This window comes from Emys orbicularis, chromosome 13 (genome assembly GCF_028017835.1).
Source record: "Emys orbicularis isolate rEmyOrb1 chromosome 13, rEmyOrb1.hap1, whole genome shotgun sequence".
NCBI classification, from domain to species: Eukaryota; Metazoa; Chordata; order Testudines; family Emydidae; genus Emys; species Emys orbicularis.
In genome coordinates, this window is record NC_088695.1 from 18,312,703 (window position 1) to 18,331,077 (window position 18,375).

The 18,375-nt window shown below is 51.0% G+C and overlaps 2 protein-coding genes across 2 annotated transcripts in view; one reads left to right on the top strand and one right to left on the bottom strand.

Annotated features, from left to right (window-relative positions):
- LOC135887539 (zinc finger protein 850-like) overlaps nucleotides 1-18,375 on the bottom strand; it is a 437,015-nt gene that overhangs the window by 352,067 nt on the left and 66,573 nt on the right. The gene's annotated exons all lie outside the window — the stretch shown is intronic.
- Nucleotides 1-18,375, top strand: part of LOC135888172 (butyrophilin subfamily 1 member A1-like) — a 64,068-nt gene that overhangs the window by 16,521 nt on the left and 29,172 nt on the right. Inside the window, exon 3 of the mRNA XM_065415987.1 lies at nucleotides 17,996-18,112. Coding sequence (XP_065272059.1) covers nucleotides 17,996-18,112 — 117 coding nt within the window. The remainder of the gene's footprint in view (nucleotides 1-17,995; nucleotides 18,113-18,375) is intronic.

The window sequence follows — 18,375 nt, forward strand, 5'->3', positions numbered from 1 at the left end:
TGCAGCCGCGAGGGCAACACACAAAGCCTCCCTGGCCACCCATGCACCTAGGTGCCTCAGGGACCTGGCGGCCGCTTCCAAGAGCCGTGGTAAGCACTGCCAGGACCTCACACCTCGTCCTGCACCCCAACCCTCTGTCCCAGCCCTGAGCCACCTCCTGCACCCCAAACCCCTCATCTCCAGCCCCGCCCCCCCCATAGCGCCTGACCGAGCCTGTTGTCCCAGCGCTGACCCCTCCCCTGCAGGTGGAGACCCTGCTGTTCTCAATGGCTGCGCCCCCTCTCTCTGCCGCTGCCTCTGCTGCTGCACTCGCAGGCTCAGCACATGCTTTTCTTTTCCTTTCACCCACCCCAGCAGCCCCGGCCAGTCAGTGCCACTCGACTGCCCGCGCTCTGACCCCAGGGATCCAGATCTGGCAGCTCGGGGGAGTTTCACAATGAATGTGTGGGCAGCGGCGGCTCCAGGCACCAGCACTCGAAGCACGTGCCTGGGGCGGCAAGCCGCTGGGGGCACCCTGCCGGTCCCTGCGAGGGCGGCAGGCAGGCTGCCTTGGGCGGCATGCCTGCGGGAGGTCCACCGGTCCCGCGGATTCGGCGGCAATTCGGTGGCACGTACGCCGAATCCACGGGACCGGCAGACCTCCCGCAGGCATGCCGCCAAATCCGTGGGACCCGGGACCTCTCGCAGGCAAGCCACCCCTGACCCTGTGTTTTTTTTTTATGGGTAATTTTTTTTTTTTTCCTTCGCCGCTCCAGCTGCCCTGAGGGTTTGTTTTTTTTTGCTTGGGGCGGCAAAAAAGCCAGAGCCAGCCCTGTGTGGGGGTAGAGTAACCAGGGCTTCCTTCCCCCCAGGGTCCCCGTGTGCAATGGGGAAGGCCACGCACTGTCATGCAGACCTTAGGGGCTGGGCAGTGAGCGTTATTGATATAGCACCCACGCATGAGCCAGGCTCTGCAGAGACAGAACAAGGGGCTGCCAGTCCCACAGGGCTCCCAGTCTGAGTGCAGACAAGGCCCAGCAAGGGCAGCAGTGAACACTGGGGGAGGGGGCACAAGGGTCCCATTGTGGGGCCAGCCACTCCCTGAGCCCATCCTGTGCCTGTCTTCTGGGAGTGGTAGACAGTATTGTAGTGACCCTGATGGCTCCATGCTGGGCCCTGGGTCACCCCCCAGGGAACAGGATTGGGCAGAGGCAGCCTGAGGAAGGGGGGAGCTGGAGGCTGTGGGGGAGTGGGAGCAGCCTGGGAGCTGGGACAGGGACACTGGAAGCCAGGTGGGTGGCCCAAAACCCTGTGCTGTGTTCGCTCCAGGTTCCCACTCTGTGATGCAGGTTCTGTTGGGGACAGACCCTGCGGTGAGGGGCCCACGCAGACAGACTGAAGAGAGCGAGGCTCTGTCTGCATGGGGAAGGGGCAGCACTTCTGTTAAATGGGTTCCAGTTTTGTAGACTTATCATGCAGTGGCACCCTCAGCTACCACCCTCAGCCATTTCAGGGTGTCTTGGAAAGCACTTGCCTTAGTTTACCCTCTTCAGCACTCCTTAAATTATGCCTCACAGTCTAAAAGATCTGAGAGAAAAGTTCCCTGCTGGGGTCCGCTCTGAGTCCAAGTAAACTCCAAAATAAAATCTTTTCCTTCACTCTGCTCCAGCCTCCAGCTCTCACTCAAGCTCCTCACTGTCCTCAAGTCAGGAGTCCTCAGTCCTCTTTCCCGGAGCTGGGCTTGGATTAGTTTCCATCGTGGAATCAGATGACTCCAGCCCTCCCTCCTGGAGCTGGGGTCATTTCAGACTGTGCCTTTATTCTCTGCATCCACTTTCTCCAGCCAGGGGCAGCTCTCCAGGGTTCTGTCCTGCCACAGCTGCTGCTGTCCTTGTCATCTCTGGCAGCTCCTCCCCCTTAGGGGAGCTCCTCTGTCTAGGATAGTGGTCCCCAAACTTTTTTGGTCATGCCCTCCCTTACCTGGTTTGCACCCCCACCCCGGGAGCTGGGCCAGGAACGGGGACACAATTGGGGCCAGGAGACAGGGGCTGTGACTGGGAGTGGACCCGCAGTTGGGGCCAGGAGTTGGGGGCTTCAGCCAGGAGCGAAGCCACTGGTGCGGACTGAGTTGTAGCTGGGGTCACAGCCCGGAGCAGGGCTGGGAGTCGGTGGCTGAGGCCGGGGCCGGAGCTACTGCTGAGGCTTAGGGTGGGGCCGGAGTGGAGCTGGGGGCAGAGCAGGGCTGGGGGCTGGTCCAGGCCCTGCCATGCCCCCAAATGTTCCTCCACGCCCTCTAGAGGGGCATGACCCACAGTTTGGGGACCACTGCTCCAAGAGCACCTCTTCCAGGCTTCTTGCTCTGGTGAGCTCTCCTGGGAGCTCCTCTCTTCAGCAGCTTCCTGTCCCTAGGATCCCTACAGCTGAGCCCTGGTAACCCTTTATCAGGCTCATTAGCTATTTAACTGCCAACTAGCCACATAGGATTTAATTACTTCCAGGTTGGTCTGGGTTGTCTCATTCTCCCTTACAGGAGCCTGTCATGGGTAGTCTGGTCCTTGACTCTTCTAAACGGGGACTGTCCAGCATTCCAGGGAACCGAAGCTTCCAGCTCTTGCCAGGCATGTTCTAGAGGCAAAATCAGAAAGTCCCAGTTGTTGAGCTGAGGATCAGGAGCTCCCTCCTCTGCTCCAGACCGCAGAAGGCTGGTCACCTGCCATTTCCAATGCACAAGCAAAGTGGCATGAATCCCTGTGCAGGAGGCTTGCGTTGGGAAAGTTGGCCTGTGACAGATCTCTGGGTGGAATGTCAGAGGAGGATTTCTAGGTGTGATTTCTGGTGTTGTGTTTGGTTTGGTTTGTATAAGTCCTCCTCTAGGTAAGCAGGGAGGGATGTAAGGCCAGATTTTCAAAGGCATTTAGGAACCTAAAGAAGCAGATAGGTACCTTGTGGGGTTGTCAAAAGTGCTTACTCTGTTTAGGCACCTAACTCCCATTGGTTTCAATAACCCTTAGGTACCTAACTCCTATTGATTTCCCTTGGGTGCATTACTTGCTTAGATTCTTTTGAGAACCCCACTAGGCATCTGTCTGCCTCTGTAGGCACTGCTGTACCTTCATAACTCTGGTCCGTAGTGAAATTCCATGGGCAGTACTGGTTGGGACATCTGCGTCTGTTAGACCTGGACCCCTCTGTGCTTCCTGTGCCCAGCTCTGTAAGCTCACAGGCCCTTCCCTCTGGGCAGCCAGGGGCCAGCTATGGCCCTTGCCCACTGTGAGCGCTCTATCTTAGTGAGTATGTCCCATTGTCAGCTACCCCAGGACCTGCTGCGCCCATTCTCTGTGGCACCACAGGAGGAGCCCTAGGAAAAGCCAGACTGGGAGGAAAGCTGGGGCTGGAGTTCCCGTTGTGTTATTGTGAGATACCTTGTGAATAAAGCAAAGTCCCAGGGCAGGGGTGAGTTTGACCCCACACAGCATGTGCAGACTCTGGAGCGGAGTGGGAATGCCGCTCGTTTACAGCATCATGTCAGCAGGAGTTTATAGCTCCTTGCTCAGTTTCTAACCACCTGTCCAGTGACAGAAGGAGATCATCCATCAGTGCCCCGAAAGCAGTTGCAGTTCAATGGCCTGGCCTCAATCCAGAGAGAGCCGTGTCTAGAGTGTTAGCCACAGCTAGATGAGCTTGTGGTGGGCTGTTTGCTAGCTCCCCTCTCAGCTCGCTCAGGAATAGATATGATGCTGGTAATAGTGGTGAAAACTGAAGCATCCAGTTTGGGTTTGCTCAGTGTTGATTGGACTATTGCAACTGTTTGAAAGAGGGAGGGAAGATTCCTTCTCTGACTGAGGTGTTGGCTGTTTAGGTGAGGGGTGGCTCCCCCCACTCCTGTCTGCAGCAGGGCAGGGACACAGAAGATAAAACTTTGGGCAACCTGTAAATTCTGTGGCAGACACACTGAATTCCATGGCATTATGAGTCCACTGAGCTGTGAGGAATGGAGAAGTTCCCCTTTCTTAGCGCTATTGTTTCAGGCTGTCTGCAGACTCAGGCAGGCGTCATTGCATCACTTACACTCATTTCCTTTTCAGGGTTATCTCTGCAACCACAAGGTCTAGAAACACAGGGTGCAATACTGTGCCGGGCCTCTGGGACATGCAGCAGAGAACTCACAGCTCTGGGGGAGAGATGGGAAAATTCGCTTGACACCACTTTTGCATCCTTGGGATTCCAGGCTGCTCTGGGGGGAGGGAGGGGATAAAACATTCCCCAGTGTAATTTAAGGTAGCCAGGGGAGCTACCCTAAGTCATAGGACCCCAGTGTGGGCCGCCTATGAGCGGCAGCACTGTCAAAAATGTCCATCGTGCTAACAGTATGGACCCACCTCCTTCTGCCTGCAGCACATTCCCTCCCAGCCCTGCTAACTCCAAGCTTCACTCCCAGCACGGGGCCCTTTGATGCAGAGCCTGCGGTTGTGTTGCACAGCGCCTGTACGGGGGAAAGTGTCTCCCAGCCAGAGACAAGTTTTAATGGCCCCCGTACAGTGCCAGAGTGGGCTGGGCCAAAAGCTCAGATTCTGGATGCTGGTGGCATGGCTGGGGTGAATTTGTTGGTTGTGGAATCAGAGGATTCCTCAGGCTTTGGCCTTGGTGCCTTTCTGAAGAACGTCCCTGCGACTTTGGAATGTGAAACTGTTTGGCAGTGTTATCAAGGAATTGTGGTGACCAAGGCAGGACACATAGATCCGGTGAGTGAGGAGTGACCTTTGGAATGGCTTCCCTGAGCATCAGGAAGAGGACACAGCTGTGTGTAACATTCTCTGTTTGTATTTGGGTCTGTTTGCTCTCTGTGTACTTGAGGTTTATGGGGGTGTCCATGTATAGAGAAAGTTTTTAAAAACAAAACTTCTGTGTCGTTAATTGATTGACTGCTCCAGATATGGCAATCATACAAAATATTTACTATTGAAGCATTTTGGAGCTTGGAGTCTTAGCAGAAACATTTATTTATATGAACTTATCCTCATCTCTGTACAGTTCTTTGCAAACCACTCAGACCGGTTCCCTGGGCTCTGAGTCAGATGTGGACAATGGCTTGTTGTTTACAGTCAGGTTGCTTTAAGCAGGTATTTGAAGAGACCTGAAGCTTCCTGATTCATGGTCTGCAGTGTAAATACCTCAGAGTGACCTGAAACACTCAGAGGAGTCACCTCTTTGCTTTGGGTTTTCTGGTAGTTGGAAAAGAAGTTTTATTTCCTCATCCTGCCGTACCTAATCTGGGGGCTGTGTTCTGCACTAAGAGCATAGGCACTGTCTCGGTAAGTGCTCTGGGGCCCGAGCACCCATGGAAAAAATAGGGAGTGCCCAGCACCCACCAGCCACAGCTGTTTGGTGCTGGCTGCCAATCAGCTGTTGCACGGGTCCTGGGGCTGGCCGCTGATCAGTGAGCGGCTGTGGGAGGCGCTTGGGGGAGGGGGCAAAGAGGAGCGAGAGGCTGATGAGTGGGCGGAGAGGCTCATGGAGGGGGTGGAGATTAGCAAATTGCAAGTAGGCAGGGGGGCCTCCGGGGAGGGAGCAGAGTAGGGGCAGGAAGAGACAGAGTGAGGGCGGGGCCTGGGGGACGATGCCCCGCGGGAGCAGGGCCTCGGGGCGGAGCAGGGCCAGAGCACCCACTGGGAAAAACAAAAGTTAGTGCCTGTTTTCAACAGGGTCTGTCTTCATAGCAGAGTTAACTCGGGCTCTAACTCAGGCACTGCCCTAACCCCCCTTGTGTCCACACACAAACCCTTTCATCCCAGTCTGGTGGTGATTTCAACCCAGGTGACGTAAGTGACCAATCACATCACACATAATGAATATACAAGGTGATTTGCTCCATGCCTGCTCACATCACATGGTTTCTGACAGGTCTCGATGCCTCTTTGGCTGAGCAGCAGTTGAAATTTGGGGCCTGGCTGGGGGAGCAGGGATCCGTTTGGATGAGCAATTGCAGACATGAAGTCAGGGTTATCTTCGGTGTCATATGGTTATTTACAGTAAGTCCTGTTCCCCTGAAAAGCAGTGGGGATGTACAGTGCACAGGCGCCTATAGAAATCCCAAGCCCAACACTCCAGCCCTGTGCCCGAGAAGCAGCTCTCTCTGCCGCATCACCCTGCCACTGCGAGGGCTAAGTCACACAGTGCAGAACCAACCCCCAGCCACTGCACTTGGAATCTAGGGATTTATCTCGATGGGGGGGTTAATCCAGTCTAATTCAAGTTAATGCAGATTGAAAATGCCTGTGTGCACATGACACAAACCCTTAAAGCACACTAACTCCCCACTTGTTGTGAATACTGGATTCCACTTTAAAAGTGCACTACATTCAATGTGAATTAAATTAGTTTGCGGACTGTTGCTTGTGTGGATGCAATGATGCCACCGTGAGGACAGTGGAGCCCCTGTGGCCGAGCAGCAAGAGTCACTGGAGGAGGAACACAAAGAGGGTGGGGAGTAGATCTCCCCAGAAAGCCAGGATCTCTTCGGGACAACAGAGAGCAAAGCTGCAGTGAGAGCCCTTTTAAAAGAAAAGCAGAACCCAGGCAGACCATGGGGAATGCTGGGTAGCAAGCAGAAGGCAATTGGCAGCAGGGAAATGGGCGGTTGCTGTTAGGGCAGCACATTTCCAGGAACAGGAAAATTAAAATAAACCTGTTACTCCTGGGTCACACGGATGTGAGCAGGAGAATCGGGCCAAGGGAATGCAGAGTCCTGTCCTGTCAAGTCTTCTGCAGCTCCTCTGACAGAGCGGGGAGGGAGGGGGGAGAAGGAACAGACCCTGACCTGGCTGTGCTGTTGTTCCTGGGCTGGGGTTCTCTCCCCAGACCCCACGGAGTCCCGGAACTTTTTGCCAATAAAGGTCTTAACAAAGGTAGAAAGACACTCATCACCTTTAAATTCCCAGGATTTTTCCAGCTTTAGGGACATAGCAAAAGTTTAATTGGGCACATGCAACCCCGTCTCCTGCGTGCATTCAAAATCGTAAAAAAAAAAAAAAACCCACCCCCAAACATACACACAGACTTTTCTGATGATTCAGTCTTTTTAATGCTATCCATAAAACACAGGTGGCTGTCTACATCACCAGTGATCAAACCCTGACACTGCTTACAACGCCTCCCTTTACACCTGTGCCCCTTGTCCACGTAAGACTAACACTGATCACAAAGTTTTAGACAGGCATTTGACTTGGTTTTTTTTCAATGCACAGTTGACATGTCTGTCTAAACACTCTTTGGAGCAACAATACAGTCTACAGCTAGGACACCTTAGCTGCACACCCACACTCTCTGAGCTCGTCGCACTCAAGCAGAAGTGGTAAAGATACCTGCAAGAGTGCTCGTGACTACACCATGTGCAAAACTCACAATAATTTTTTGCACCAAACAACTCTTTCGCATCCAGAACTCCATAGTAATGCACATTGTTCAACAGGATAAAAAAAAAAGTCTTGGGGTACACTGGGCCCATTAAAAAAAAAAAACCACTCGCCTTTTGCCGCATAAAGCACCACCTGTATTTTGACTCCTAAATGCTGTTCAAATGCTGCTATGTCGCTGAGCATAATCTTTTTTTGATCTGACCACCCCAGTTTCTCATGCACCGTGAGGATCATCAGGAGTAGACAGGGACCCGTCTGGAGAGCCTTCTGGGGAATTTTCTAAATCAGACTCTGTTTCCTCCTCCCCATTCTCAGACACATCAGTCTGAGAGTCTTCAATAGGGGGCATCTCTTTTTGTTCTTTTCTCCTCATCACCTCTTTAGCCTTTTTAAAAAATTTTACAGCAATCCTGGCCTGTAACTTTTGGCAGCTGTTTGTTTATCCCCCAAATTCTGTCCCCCTTTTGTTTAAGCCTTAGCTGATGTGTACCCTTGAGGATGCCCCTTTTATCCAAGCCCCTTTCCACGGCCAGTCACATCTGCTCAGAGCCACCCTCTTTGAAAAATACTTCAATTTTTCCAAAGTCACCCGCAAGAGCTTTTGCATTTTTGATGTAGTTTCCAGCCCTCCTTTCTTTGAGAACCCCTGAGGATACAGTGTCCATCAGCTTTCTGAACGAAGCGTCATATTTTTGCCAAATCTTTTTAGAATACCGAAGAGTTGTGCCAAGCTTATTGTGTTGGCAGAATGGTTCGTAATAATTTTCAGATACTTCATAAAGAGATACCCCAGTATTGCCGGAACTTTCAGTCCTTGTTTTTTTATTCACAACCCCTAAAGCGCGTGCTCTGGGTTTGTGAATATGTGTGTTTTCCCTCACATTCACAACCCCTAAAGCGCGTGCTCTGGGTTTGTGAATATGTGTGTTTTTGCTCACAGTTTTCTCAGGGTTTGGTGTGGTGCTGACCGCTGAGGAACTGGAGTTGTGTTTGCGTGGTTGCTTTTTACTGGAGTCTTTTGTTTTGTCCTTTGGTTTGACATATGCGAGCTTTGGACTGCCCTGATAACTCATCTGCGCTCTTGTGCTGTTTTGCGTTGGCGCTGTTGTTGTTGTTAAAGGTCTCAGAGCAGATTCCTGGTTCTTTGGCGGTTCTGGTGGAGGTGTCCCTGTAGCTCTGACTACAGCATTGTCAGGAGAGCTGCCCATGCCTGATTAAGAAAAACAGAAGTTCCAATTTAGCATCAAATAAACATTTTACAAAACTTAACTTTACCATCTTTCTCACCCACACCTTAAAATACTCATTAGGGTGTTTTTCTCTTTAAAAAGTCATAGCTTTAAAACAAAATAATCCATTTCAGGCTGTATAACACACACAGGTTTTGATTTATTTCTACCACTAGTGTTCCTCTAAAACCTGGACATTTTTTAATACAAGCACATGTTTCCACCATGCACCCAAAAACAAAGTGTGCAATAAAATACTTTTTAATTCCCCCACCATAACTATGTCTTCATAGGCTCCCTAAATCATCAACAACACTAACTAATTTTAAAACAACCCATTTTAAGAAACACATCACATTTTGCAGAGTAAAAACGAAACTGTTTTGAAATAAAATATTGTAAAACCCCACACACTTATCTCTAGCATAGGCTCTCTGAATCACACACACAAAAAACCAGCAGTTTTAAACACACCAAACCAACAGTCTGCAACCAAATACTTTTAAAAAACCCGCACCTATCTCTAGCATAGGCCTCCTAAATCACCAACAACAATTTAAACACTAATTAAAAAACATTTTCAAAGAGACACACAATTTTAAAAGCCAATTGCAAAAGTTACCTTCCACCACAGGGTAAAGGGATGCTGGCACATGGTTATTCTGTCCCCACCCCCCATGTGTATTTGGGCCTTTGGATTAAAGAACAAGCAAAATTTGTAGTTACTATTATTCCCCAATTGTATCAAATGCCTATGCAATCTGTGTTATATCTGGTGTTTTTTAATTTAACAGTATTAAGCACAACTATAGTTAAAAATGGGGTTTTACCTGGCCCTGGTGAAAAGCAGCTTGAAGTTGCTATTTCCATGCTAAACAGATCACACTGCAATAAAGATAGGTACCATTATTTAGTAAGGACAGCATGGATAAACAGTGACATTATATAATATATATTTTCAGAGTTAAAAACAAGTAGTATACCTAGTCTTGCAGTCCAGCAGCTATTCTGTGCTGTTCTGTTCAAGATAGTTTCTGTTGAAAGAGGACAGTCTCAATTAAGTTGTCTGCACAACTGGGATGCTTTTTTTTTTTTTTAGTTAAAATACATTTTTCTGTTTCAATGAAAAAACAACATTGTAGGGCCTTCTTACAGAATTAAACAGTAAATCACCATACACAACAATCCTTAATGTTACTAATATCAGTGAATATCTTGGTTTTTTTAAAAACATGTTTCTTTCATGCTTAAAGTTTTGGGTTGTTTTGAAATAAAATGGATGTATCACAACCATAGTAAACACCCTACAAATACCCATAGCTTTTAAATGTTTTTACAGCAAATGCTTGTTCTATAAATGTATGGTGGAGGTTTGTGAAACCTTGAAACATTTCAGTTTTGGGTTAGACCCTTGTTTATTTTTGTAAATGTATTATTTTAATGACTTTGAGTTGCTAGAAAGAGCGACTCATAGCATTCAACCAACTCCTGGGTTATATTTAAACTGTCCAATAGCATCTATGAACTCCTGAAGTTTTATTTCATTTAATATTAATCAGAGCTCACCATCCCCATCCACCTACCTCCCTTACTGTGGGTGTTCACCCATCAAACTTAATTACTGATCACTAATACGTTTAACCCTGATGGCAACAAGGGTGGGTAATCACATCTAGACCTACAGACTCAATAGAGTCACCCTGGCTATTCAGTGGGGGTGTGGTTAAACCATCAGCTCAACAGGGTGAGTCAGCTCTATTGTATGGTCTTTTTCTTAAGTAGGGTTCTGTAACTTTTTGTGTGGACCAGGCGGTCAATATAACGCTGTAAGCAGGCATCTTCCGGTTTGGTCATTTTCTTTAAAACGCTGTCAGGGTCTCGACCGAATTGCACAGCATTTACCAAGGTCACCCCTTGTGCTAAATTTTCTTACATTAAGCACAGACATTGCATAGCATAACCTATGGCAATAACAGTGTTTAATAAGTTTTCCAAACATAGGTCAGTTCACAGGTCCCCGGAGCTTGCAGTTTATATCCTCCGAAGTCCAACTCACACAGTCATGGTACCGTTGGGCTGGCGCATCTATGACACAGCCCTCACAATCTTCAAAAAGCTTTTCCCTAAGGCAGTGATTAAGGATAGCATAAACAGCAACATGTACAATAGAACACATGACTTTTTTACGCTCATGACATGGCATTGGCTCAGTTAGTTTCATTCCAAGCCTCCTCCTTAAATCCATATAGCTATCATCCTTGTGGTCCTCATCAATGATTTCTACCGGCGTTGAACAAAAACAAGGCGGGCTCGGTTCGTCCTCGCTGTCTGACGCAACACTGTCCAGGGCCTCCGGGTCCTCCAGAAAGGCATCATTGAGCTGTTGAGAGATTTTCAGAAAAGAAACAATTGTAAACCCCCACTGCTTGTTTTTAGATTTATGCAACTCCAGGTTGGTTCCTAATCCTATTATACCCTATCCTCGACAGTCACTTCTTAATCGTTCATTTACCTGAGTGATGTCTTTTCTGTTCACCTTGTCCACCGGTGACTCCCAAGAGCCACGGTCACCTTCCTCCTCTAGGGGGGTGGACGACGAGAGGCCATTGTGCTCGTTGGTCTTCCTCTTGAGCAGTTGGGTTTCAGGGTCAGGTTCCGGCGTATCCATCAATGGCTGGGCCAAAGGGCTCCCCTTGGCCGCTCCCTCCTGATGTAGCACTTTCTCCATGGGCAGTTGAAGGCCCTCGGAGCTAAAACAAAGTCCTAAGTTCTCTCGGGGGTGGTGAAGGAGTCCACATTTCCTCTTAGCCTTTCCACGATTTTTAAAACACACGTTCTTGGAACGAAATGGCCTCTTCTGCACGGCACTGGGACTTACAGGAGCGGTGCTCTGCTCTGATTGGTAGAGGACGGTGGGAAAAGTTCTTAGAGGGGGTCACACAACCCTCTTCTGGGCGGGTCACCCTGCCCCTGAACTCCCTCCAATTGGTCAGATCTGCTCTCGGGGAGGTCCTACAGGGGCTGAAACCCATCCTGATTGGTAGAGGGCCATGGGAGGAGTTCTTCGAGGGGTCACACGATCCACTTCCAGATGGATCACCCCGGAACATCCCCTGATTGGTCAAATCTCCTCTCGGGGTGGTCCTACAGGAGGTGAAATCCATCTTGATTTGTAGGTGGCAGTGGAAGGAGTTCTTAGAGGGGTCACATGGCACCCTTTTCTTCCGGTCATGTGTCCGTCTTGACCCCGGAAGTAATACCCCAGGGGCGGGTCTTAGGGTAACAGGTGGGCGGGGCCTGTGGAGTCAGGGGCGGGGCCTGTGCTTGATTGATGGTAGGCCCCTTATACAATGAGAGGCCATCATGCTCGTTGGTCTTCCTCACGAGCGGTTGGGTTTCAGGGTCAGGTTCTGGCATATCCATCAACAACTGGGCCAAAGGGCTCCCCTCAGCCACTTCTTCCTCCTCCTAGGAACTGTCACTGATGTAGCGCTTTCTCCAGAGGTGGTTGAAGGCCCTTGGAGCTAAAACAAAGTCCAAAGTTCTCATGGGGGTGGTGAAGGAATCCACGTTTCCTCTTAGCCTTTCCACAATTTTTAAAACACGCATTCTTGGAATGAAATGGCTTCTTCGCATGGCGCTGGGACTTCCGAGGGCAGTGCTGCGCACTGATTGGTAGAGGACAGTGGGAGGAGTTCTTAGAGGGGTCACACAATCCACTTCCAGATGGATCACCCCACACCGGAACACCCTCTAATTGGTCAAATCTCCTCTCGGGGCAGTCATATGGGGGGCAAAACCCATCCTGATTGGTAAAGGGTGGGGAGGGATAGCTCAGTGGTTTGAGTATTGGGCTGCTAAACCCAGGGTTGTTAGTTCAATCCTTGAGGGGCCATTTAGGGATCTGGGGCAAAAATCTGTCTGGGGATTGGTCCTGCTTTGAGCAGGGGGTTGGACTAGATGACCTCCTGAGGTCCCTTCCAACCCTAATATTCTAGGAGCTCTTCTATGATTCTAGGGTGGTGGGAGGAGTTCCATCAGTCTGGTGGAGTGAGGACAGGTCTACATGGACCTCCCTCATGCATTAGACACCTTGATAAGTTGCAAAGGACTGTGGCCTGGATCCAGGGCCCTCCCTAGTGGGGGTGCAGGACTTGGGACAAATCAGCATCCCCTCTAGTCTCCTCGTCGTCTGCCTGGCGCGCCCACCTGCCCGGCCACTGCTCACTTCCTCACCCCCCCTGCGCCCCGCTCTCCTCCTCACCATCTGTCTGCCCACCCGCCACTCGCCTCCTCACCCACCTGCCCACCACTCGTCTCCCCGCCAGGGCCAGATTAACTTTTTGTGGGCCCAGCACTAAATATATTTGTGGGCCCCCCTGGGGAATGAAGGGGTCAGGAGTAAGAGCACAGCGGGCAGGTTGGATTTGATTTAAATCATGATTTAAATCACTAGTCAGGAAGACTCGATTTAATCATGGTTTTCTACATAAAAGTGCATAAAAGTTGGTTGTTATTACCTTAATACATATTCTTCACAACTCAGAGCTAGATGTAGATTTCATTTTTAGAAGGCACACACTATACATTTTTAAACAGTGATTTATTTTGAAAACTTTTCAGATGAGTTTTACAGCTATATCAGAAAATGAATGATTGTTTAGTTATTTCATTTACCAAAGATAATTGAAGCAGATATTTATGAAGTCATTGGGAGGTGAACTATCTCCAATTCAACAGGTTAATCATTAATATTTGGAGGATTTTCTTGCCAGGCTGTATAGGAGGAAAACATCACCAGGCAGACATTTAAATTGTTTTATTTAACTAAAACAATGTTAAGTATTCTGGATTTTTTTCTTCAACAGCAAACATAATATTTTAACAAAAAAGCATACATCCCTCGCTTCTCACATTTATCTCCAGACTTCTTCTCCTTGTCCAGATCTATTCTGCCCCCAACAATCTTCTCTTCACTGAACTTTTTGAAACTTTTCACTTTTAAAGAGAGGTAAGGGACTGACTCTGTACACAAATTTGCAGAGGGACAATACAGTTGAGGTCTGTTATTTCTCACCTCTATATATTATTTATTTATTTTAAAAAAATTTTGCTGTTAACAAGCATGTTACCTTTAGAGACACAAATCCACAGTTTGAGAACTGCAAAACTAAGGATCTCTGATGGTATCTTCAAAACTGAGCAATGACTCCCATTGGGTAGATAGAAAGATTAACCTAAATAATCTATACAGAAGCCTGTGGAAAGCCATAAAATTGGGTCCCTAATCCATGAACTATTAGAACTCATTTACAAAACTTTTTTAAACATTACATGAATATATTGTCTCATACTATAGAACAGGCCTGCACAACATACGGCCCACGGGCCACATGTGGCCCGCGGGGGCTCACTATGCGGCCTGCGGGGGTAGTAGGCAAGCGGCAGGGTGAGGCAAGCCAACGGCTGGCTGGCTGGCTGGCTGGCCAGCGGGTGGGCGGGGTGGTGAAGAAGCCAGTGGAAGCTGGGGAGTGAGGGTGAGCCAGCGGCAGGGGGCAGGAGCAGCAGCAGAAGGTAAGAGGCCAGCGGCGGGCAGGCAGGTGAACTGGCAGCGGGAGGAGCAGACGAGCCGGTGGCGGACAGGCAGGTGAGCTGGCGGCAGCGGTGGGGGCTGAGGAGGTGAGCGGGCGGCAGGGGTGAGTAGGCAAGCTGGGGGGGTGGGGGGATGACGAGCCGAGCGGGCAGGCAGTGGCAGGAGGGCAGGTGAGCCGGCGGCAGGGGAGGGGAGCTGAGTAGGAGAGCGGGCGGTGGGGAGTGAGTAGGCGAGCTGGGGGGGTGGGGGGATGACGAGCCGAGCGGGCGGGCAGTGACAGGGGGGCAGGTGAGCTGGCGGCGGGGGAGGAGGGGTGAGTAGGCGAGCCGGAGGGGTGGGGGGCTGAGGAGGTGAGCGGATGGGCAGTGGCGGGGGGCAGGTGAGCCGGCGGCGGGGGAGAGGGGCTGAGGAGGCGATTGGGCGGGCAGTGGCGGGGGGCTTTATACTTGGGCGGGTGAGGAGGCGAGCGGTGAGTCGGTGGCTGACCTGTTCTACTGATCTTATCTCTCATAAAAATTGGTCCTTTTTGCTGCTTTTCTCTGGGCTGGGGGTTGTCCCAATGCTGCAAAGAGGGTGTTCCCAAAGGAAGGTGCTTGCTTCTAACCCCCGAGGCCATCAGTATGTCTGCTCTTCTCTAGTCAGCCCACTTGACAAGTTTGATTGTCCTTGGTCTGGCTCCCATCCCCTCTCCAAGGGTTGCAGCTGTCTGGAGGTGCCTGCCTTCCATGCCTTCCTCATTCACACCTCATTCATTCAACAGGGCAATTGATTACTAAGTGGGGGGAAGATCTTATTCTACTTCTAGCAAAAAGACATTTTTCTTTTACCTTAATTATACTACCTTAGGGGCCCACTGTAACATATTACCAAGGTTCAATACTGCTGTTTCGGCGGGGCAGCGCTGGGGAAGGAGGGTTTGTTTCCACGGGGTGGGCGGTGCTGGGGTGGGAGGTTGTGTTTTGGGAGGGAGTTGGGGTGCAGGAGCAGGTTGGGGGTTGGGTTGCAGGGTCTGGCCAGGAGCTAGGGTGAGGAAGGGGGCTCAGGGTTGGGGCAGGAGGTTGGGGTGTGGAGCGCTTACCTGGGTCAGCTCCCATTTGGTGTGAGGGCTGCAGGTGGTGTGTGCAGGAGCTCCCGTTTGGTGCTCAGGGTGTGGGTGGGGATGTGGGGGGGGTGCAGGAGTCAGGGCATGGGGTGTTGGGGGGCTGGGTATGTGTGGGGGCTGCAGGAGTCAGGGCTGGGGGTGTGGGCTGGGGTCGTGGGGGTGCTCCACCCCCTTCCCCAAGGCCCCACCCCCGCCTCTTCTCCGCCTCCTCCCCCAGCGACAAGTGCGCTGGGGTTCTGCTCCTCCCCCTCCCTTGGGTGGGCGATCAGCTGTTCGGCAGCAGGGAGAGGGGGAGGGGCAGGAATGTGGGACACTGGGGGAAGAGGCGGGGGAGGAGCTTGGCTGCCGGCGGAGCCTGCCCTGCTGCAGCAGTGAGCCCCAGGAACTGGCAGCACCAAGCTTCTGCCCCTGCAGGAGAGAGTGGGGGGGCCCTTTGGTGCGTGGGCCCGGCACCATGGTAAATCCGGTACTGCTCCTTGCTACTCTCCTTGCCGTCCAGCTGGCACATCCCCAACCCCCCCGTCTGCCCAACCGCCTCTCTCCTCCTTGCCATCTGCCTGCCCGCCTGCCTCCTCATTACCCTCCCGCCCGCTCGCCTGCCGCTTACCTCCCCATTGGCCTCCTCATCCCGCTTGCCTGCCTGCCTCCTGCCTCACCTCCCTGCCGCCTCCTCCCTTGAATATCGGGACAAATGGCATCCCGATCGTACATTGGTCGGGATGCAGGACAAAGGGCTAAATATTGTTACAGTCCTGATTTTATTGAAGGCCCCGATTCACCCTACCCAAGGGATGGCTCTGCCTGGATCTACAACGGGCCTTAGGTGTTGCAGTGCCCAACTTTCAGACACCTTGAAAATCACTGGCCTCCACAAAACCTGGGTTAGGTGCTCAGGCTGCCTCCACAATGGACGTCGAGCAAGATGCACCTAAAAATGGGATCCATGCAAACCAGCACACTAGCTAGCCAATGAGAGATGCCGGGGGGGGGGGGGGCGCTAAGCCACGCCCTTCTCAGGGAGCTAGTCACCTAACTCTGGGCTGCAGGCAGGCACCTATCTCTGCTAGTGATCCACAGCTGGGAACCCATCTCCTGGAGTGTGGGGCCTAAGGCATTTCTTGCTAGAAGCACTGGAGGAGGAGGAGATGCTGTTGCCTCCCTTACAACACTCCCTGGGGATGTGGGACACCTACACTCAATTCCCCCCTCTGCTGGGGGGGAGAAAGGATTTGAAGAGGGTCTCCCACCTCTCACAAGATTGCTGTAACCACAGGGCCATGGGACATTCCAATGTGGGGATCCCTCAATCTCTTCTGCTGACATTAAAAACTTAAACAGTCACTGGGCAGAGAGACAGAGCACATGAGAATGACTGTCTAGCCTGGCGGTCAGGGCATCCCCCAAAGGGATGCTGGGTCCTGCCCACCTGCCCCAGTGATACAGTTCCAGAACTGGGCTCAGGCAGAGGTGAGGGATTCAGTGACTCATTCTGACAGTCTGAGGGCTGCACTGTGCTCTGAGTGCTGCTTAGTGCCGGACCTACGTGGGGGAAGGAAGGACAAAAGTAGCTTTTTGCCATTTTTCCACTTGCCCCAATACCTGGGGCTGCCAGGAGCCAATTCAGATCCTGGCATTATGAAAGCAGCCTCAGGGCTTCTCCATCTTGCCCCAGCAGGCAGCAGCCCCCAAGGGCCATCACATCTGCTGGGGATCAGGGGAGTTCAGCAGCACTCCAGCCACACCCTTTCCATCCCACCATACCCCAACAACCCTTCAACCCTGGGGAGACGGAGGGGCTGCAAGGGGGTGACCTAGAGCTGGTGGCTTACACCACCTGAGGATTCCCCTACGCTGACAGAATTCCCAGCTGGATGCCTGTGTTACCGCCCAAGTGCTCGAGGCGGACTTCAAATGGTCCGTTGCCCGGTGTGCTTGGCACCAATAAAGACACCGAGGGGAGAAAGCAAGCCAAGTTTATTTCAGAGCTCTGAAATGGCACTAGGAGACCAGCATGTCTCAAATCCAGTGCAACAAATACAAATAACTTTTACCTTTTATACTTCAAGCAGTTTCTGTGTAAGCCTTCGTCCTGTTACTCCCTCTTACACCTCCCACCCCTCCCTTCTCTAGCAGTTACAGTTAGAAAAGTTCCCATACGCCTGCTTATCTTGTGGCCTTGCAAGGCCTGTTTACAGCAGTCTGCCTACTAGAAAAGCTGACCCTTACATTTCTGCTTCAGCTTGCTACAAAGCCTGTAAGCAGTGAGCACAGAAGTAGGTGAGAGTTCACAAGATGGGGTTTGGGGGTGCAGATAGGCCCAGAGCAAAAGAGCTTCATCGACACTTTGGTCTTCCACTCTCCCGAGTTACCTGGTAGCTATGCCTAGTAGCCCCCCAACACCTGCACTGGCTTTCCGGCCCCTCTGCACTGCTGGAGAGGCACAAAGGGACCAGGGTAACATCAAAGATCTGGCCAGCTTCATGCAACAATGTATACAAGAATGTAAGAGGTTTAATGATACATTTAGTCTTGTTTTCATATGGCATGGCATGTTTGTAGGCTTCTGGCCTTCGTACTGCAACACTCTGTGTCCTGCAGCTTCTTCGCTGCACTTGTAGAGAAATCCCAGCAGTTTGCTAACATGGGTTTGATTTCGTTTGTTTCTCTCCTTGTTCAGAACAAGTTATAATGAAGAGGACGATTTTCTCTTTCTTTCATGGCTTCACTGTGAGCTCCTCGCTGTCTGGATATGTCGTTTTCTTCATTGTTCTGCACATTCACAATTTTGCATCAGGTGGGAATTCCTGTTTATCCATGAAATTTCTGCCTGCTCATATACCTTCTCCTTCTAAAAGTACCAGTTCTCTCACATTATAGCCTCATGTCATTCACAATGCCTTTTCACCCTGGAAGATCATTCAAGTCACAAACTGGTCTCTTGGTTCCAGATTTTTGTCTGCAGTCTAGTGCCGTGACTTCAGAAAGCTGCCAGGTTCTCCCAGTTAAGAATTTCCCCCTCTTGGGGGTGGTGTTTCCCTGAGGGACATGTGGCTGGTT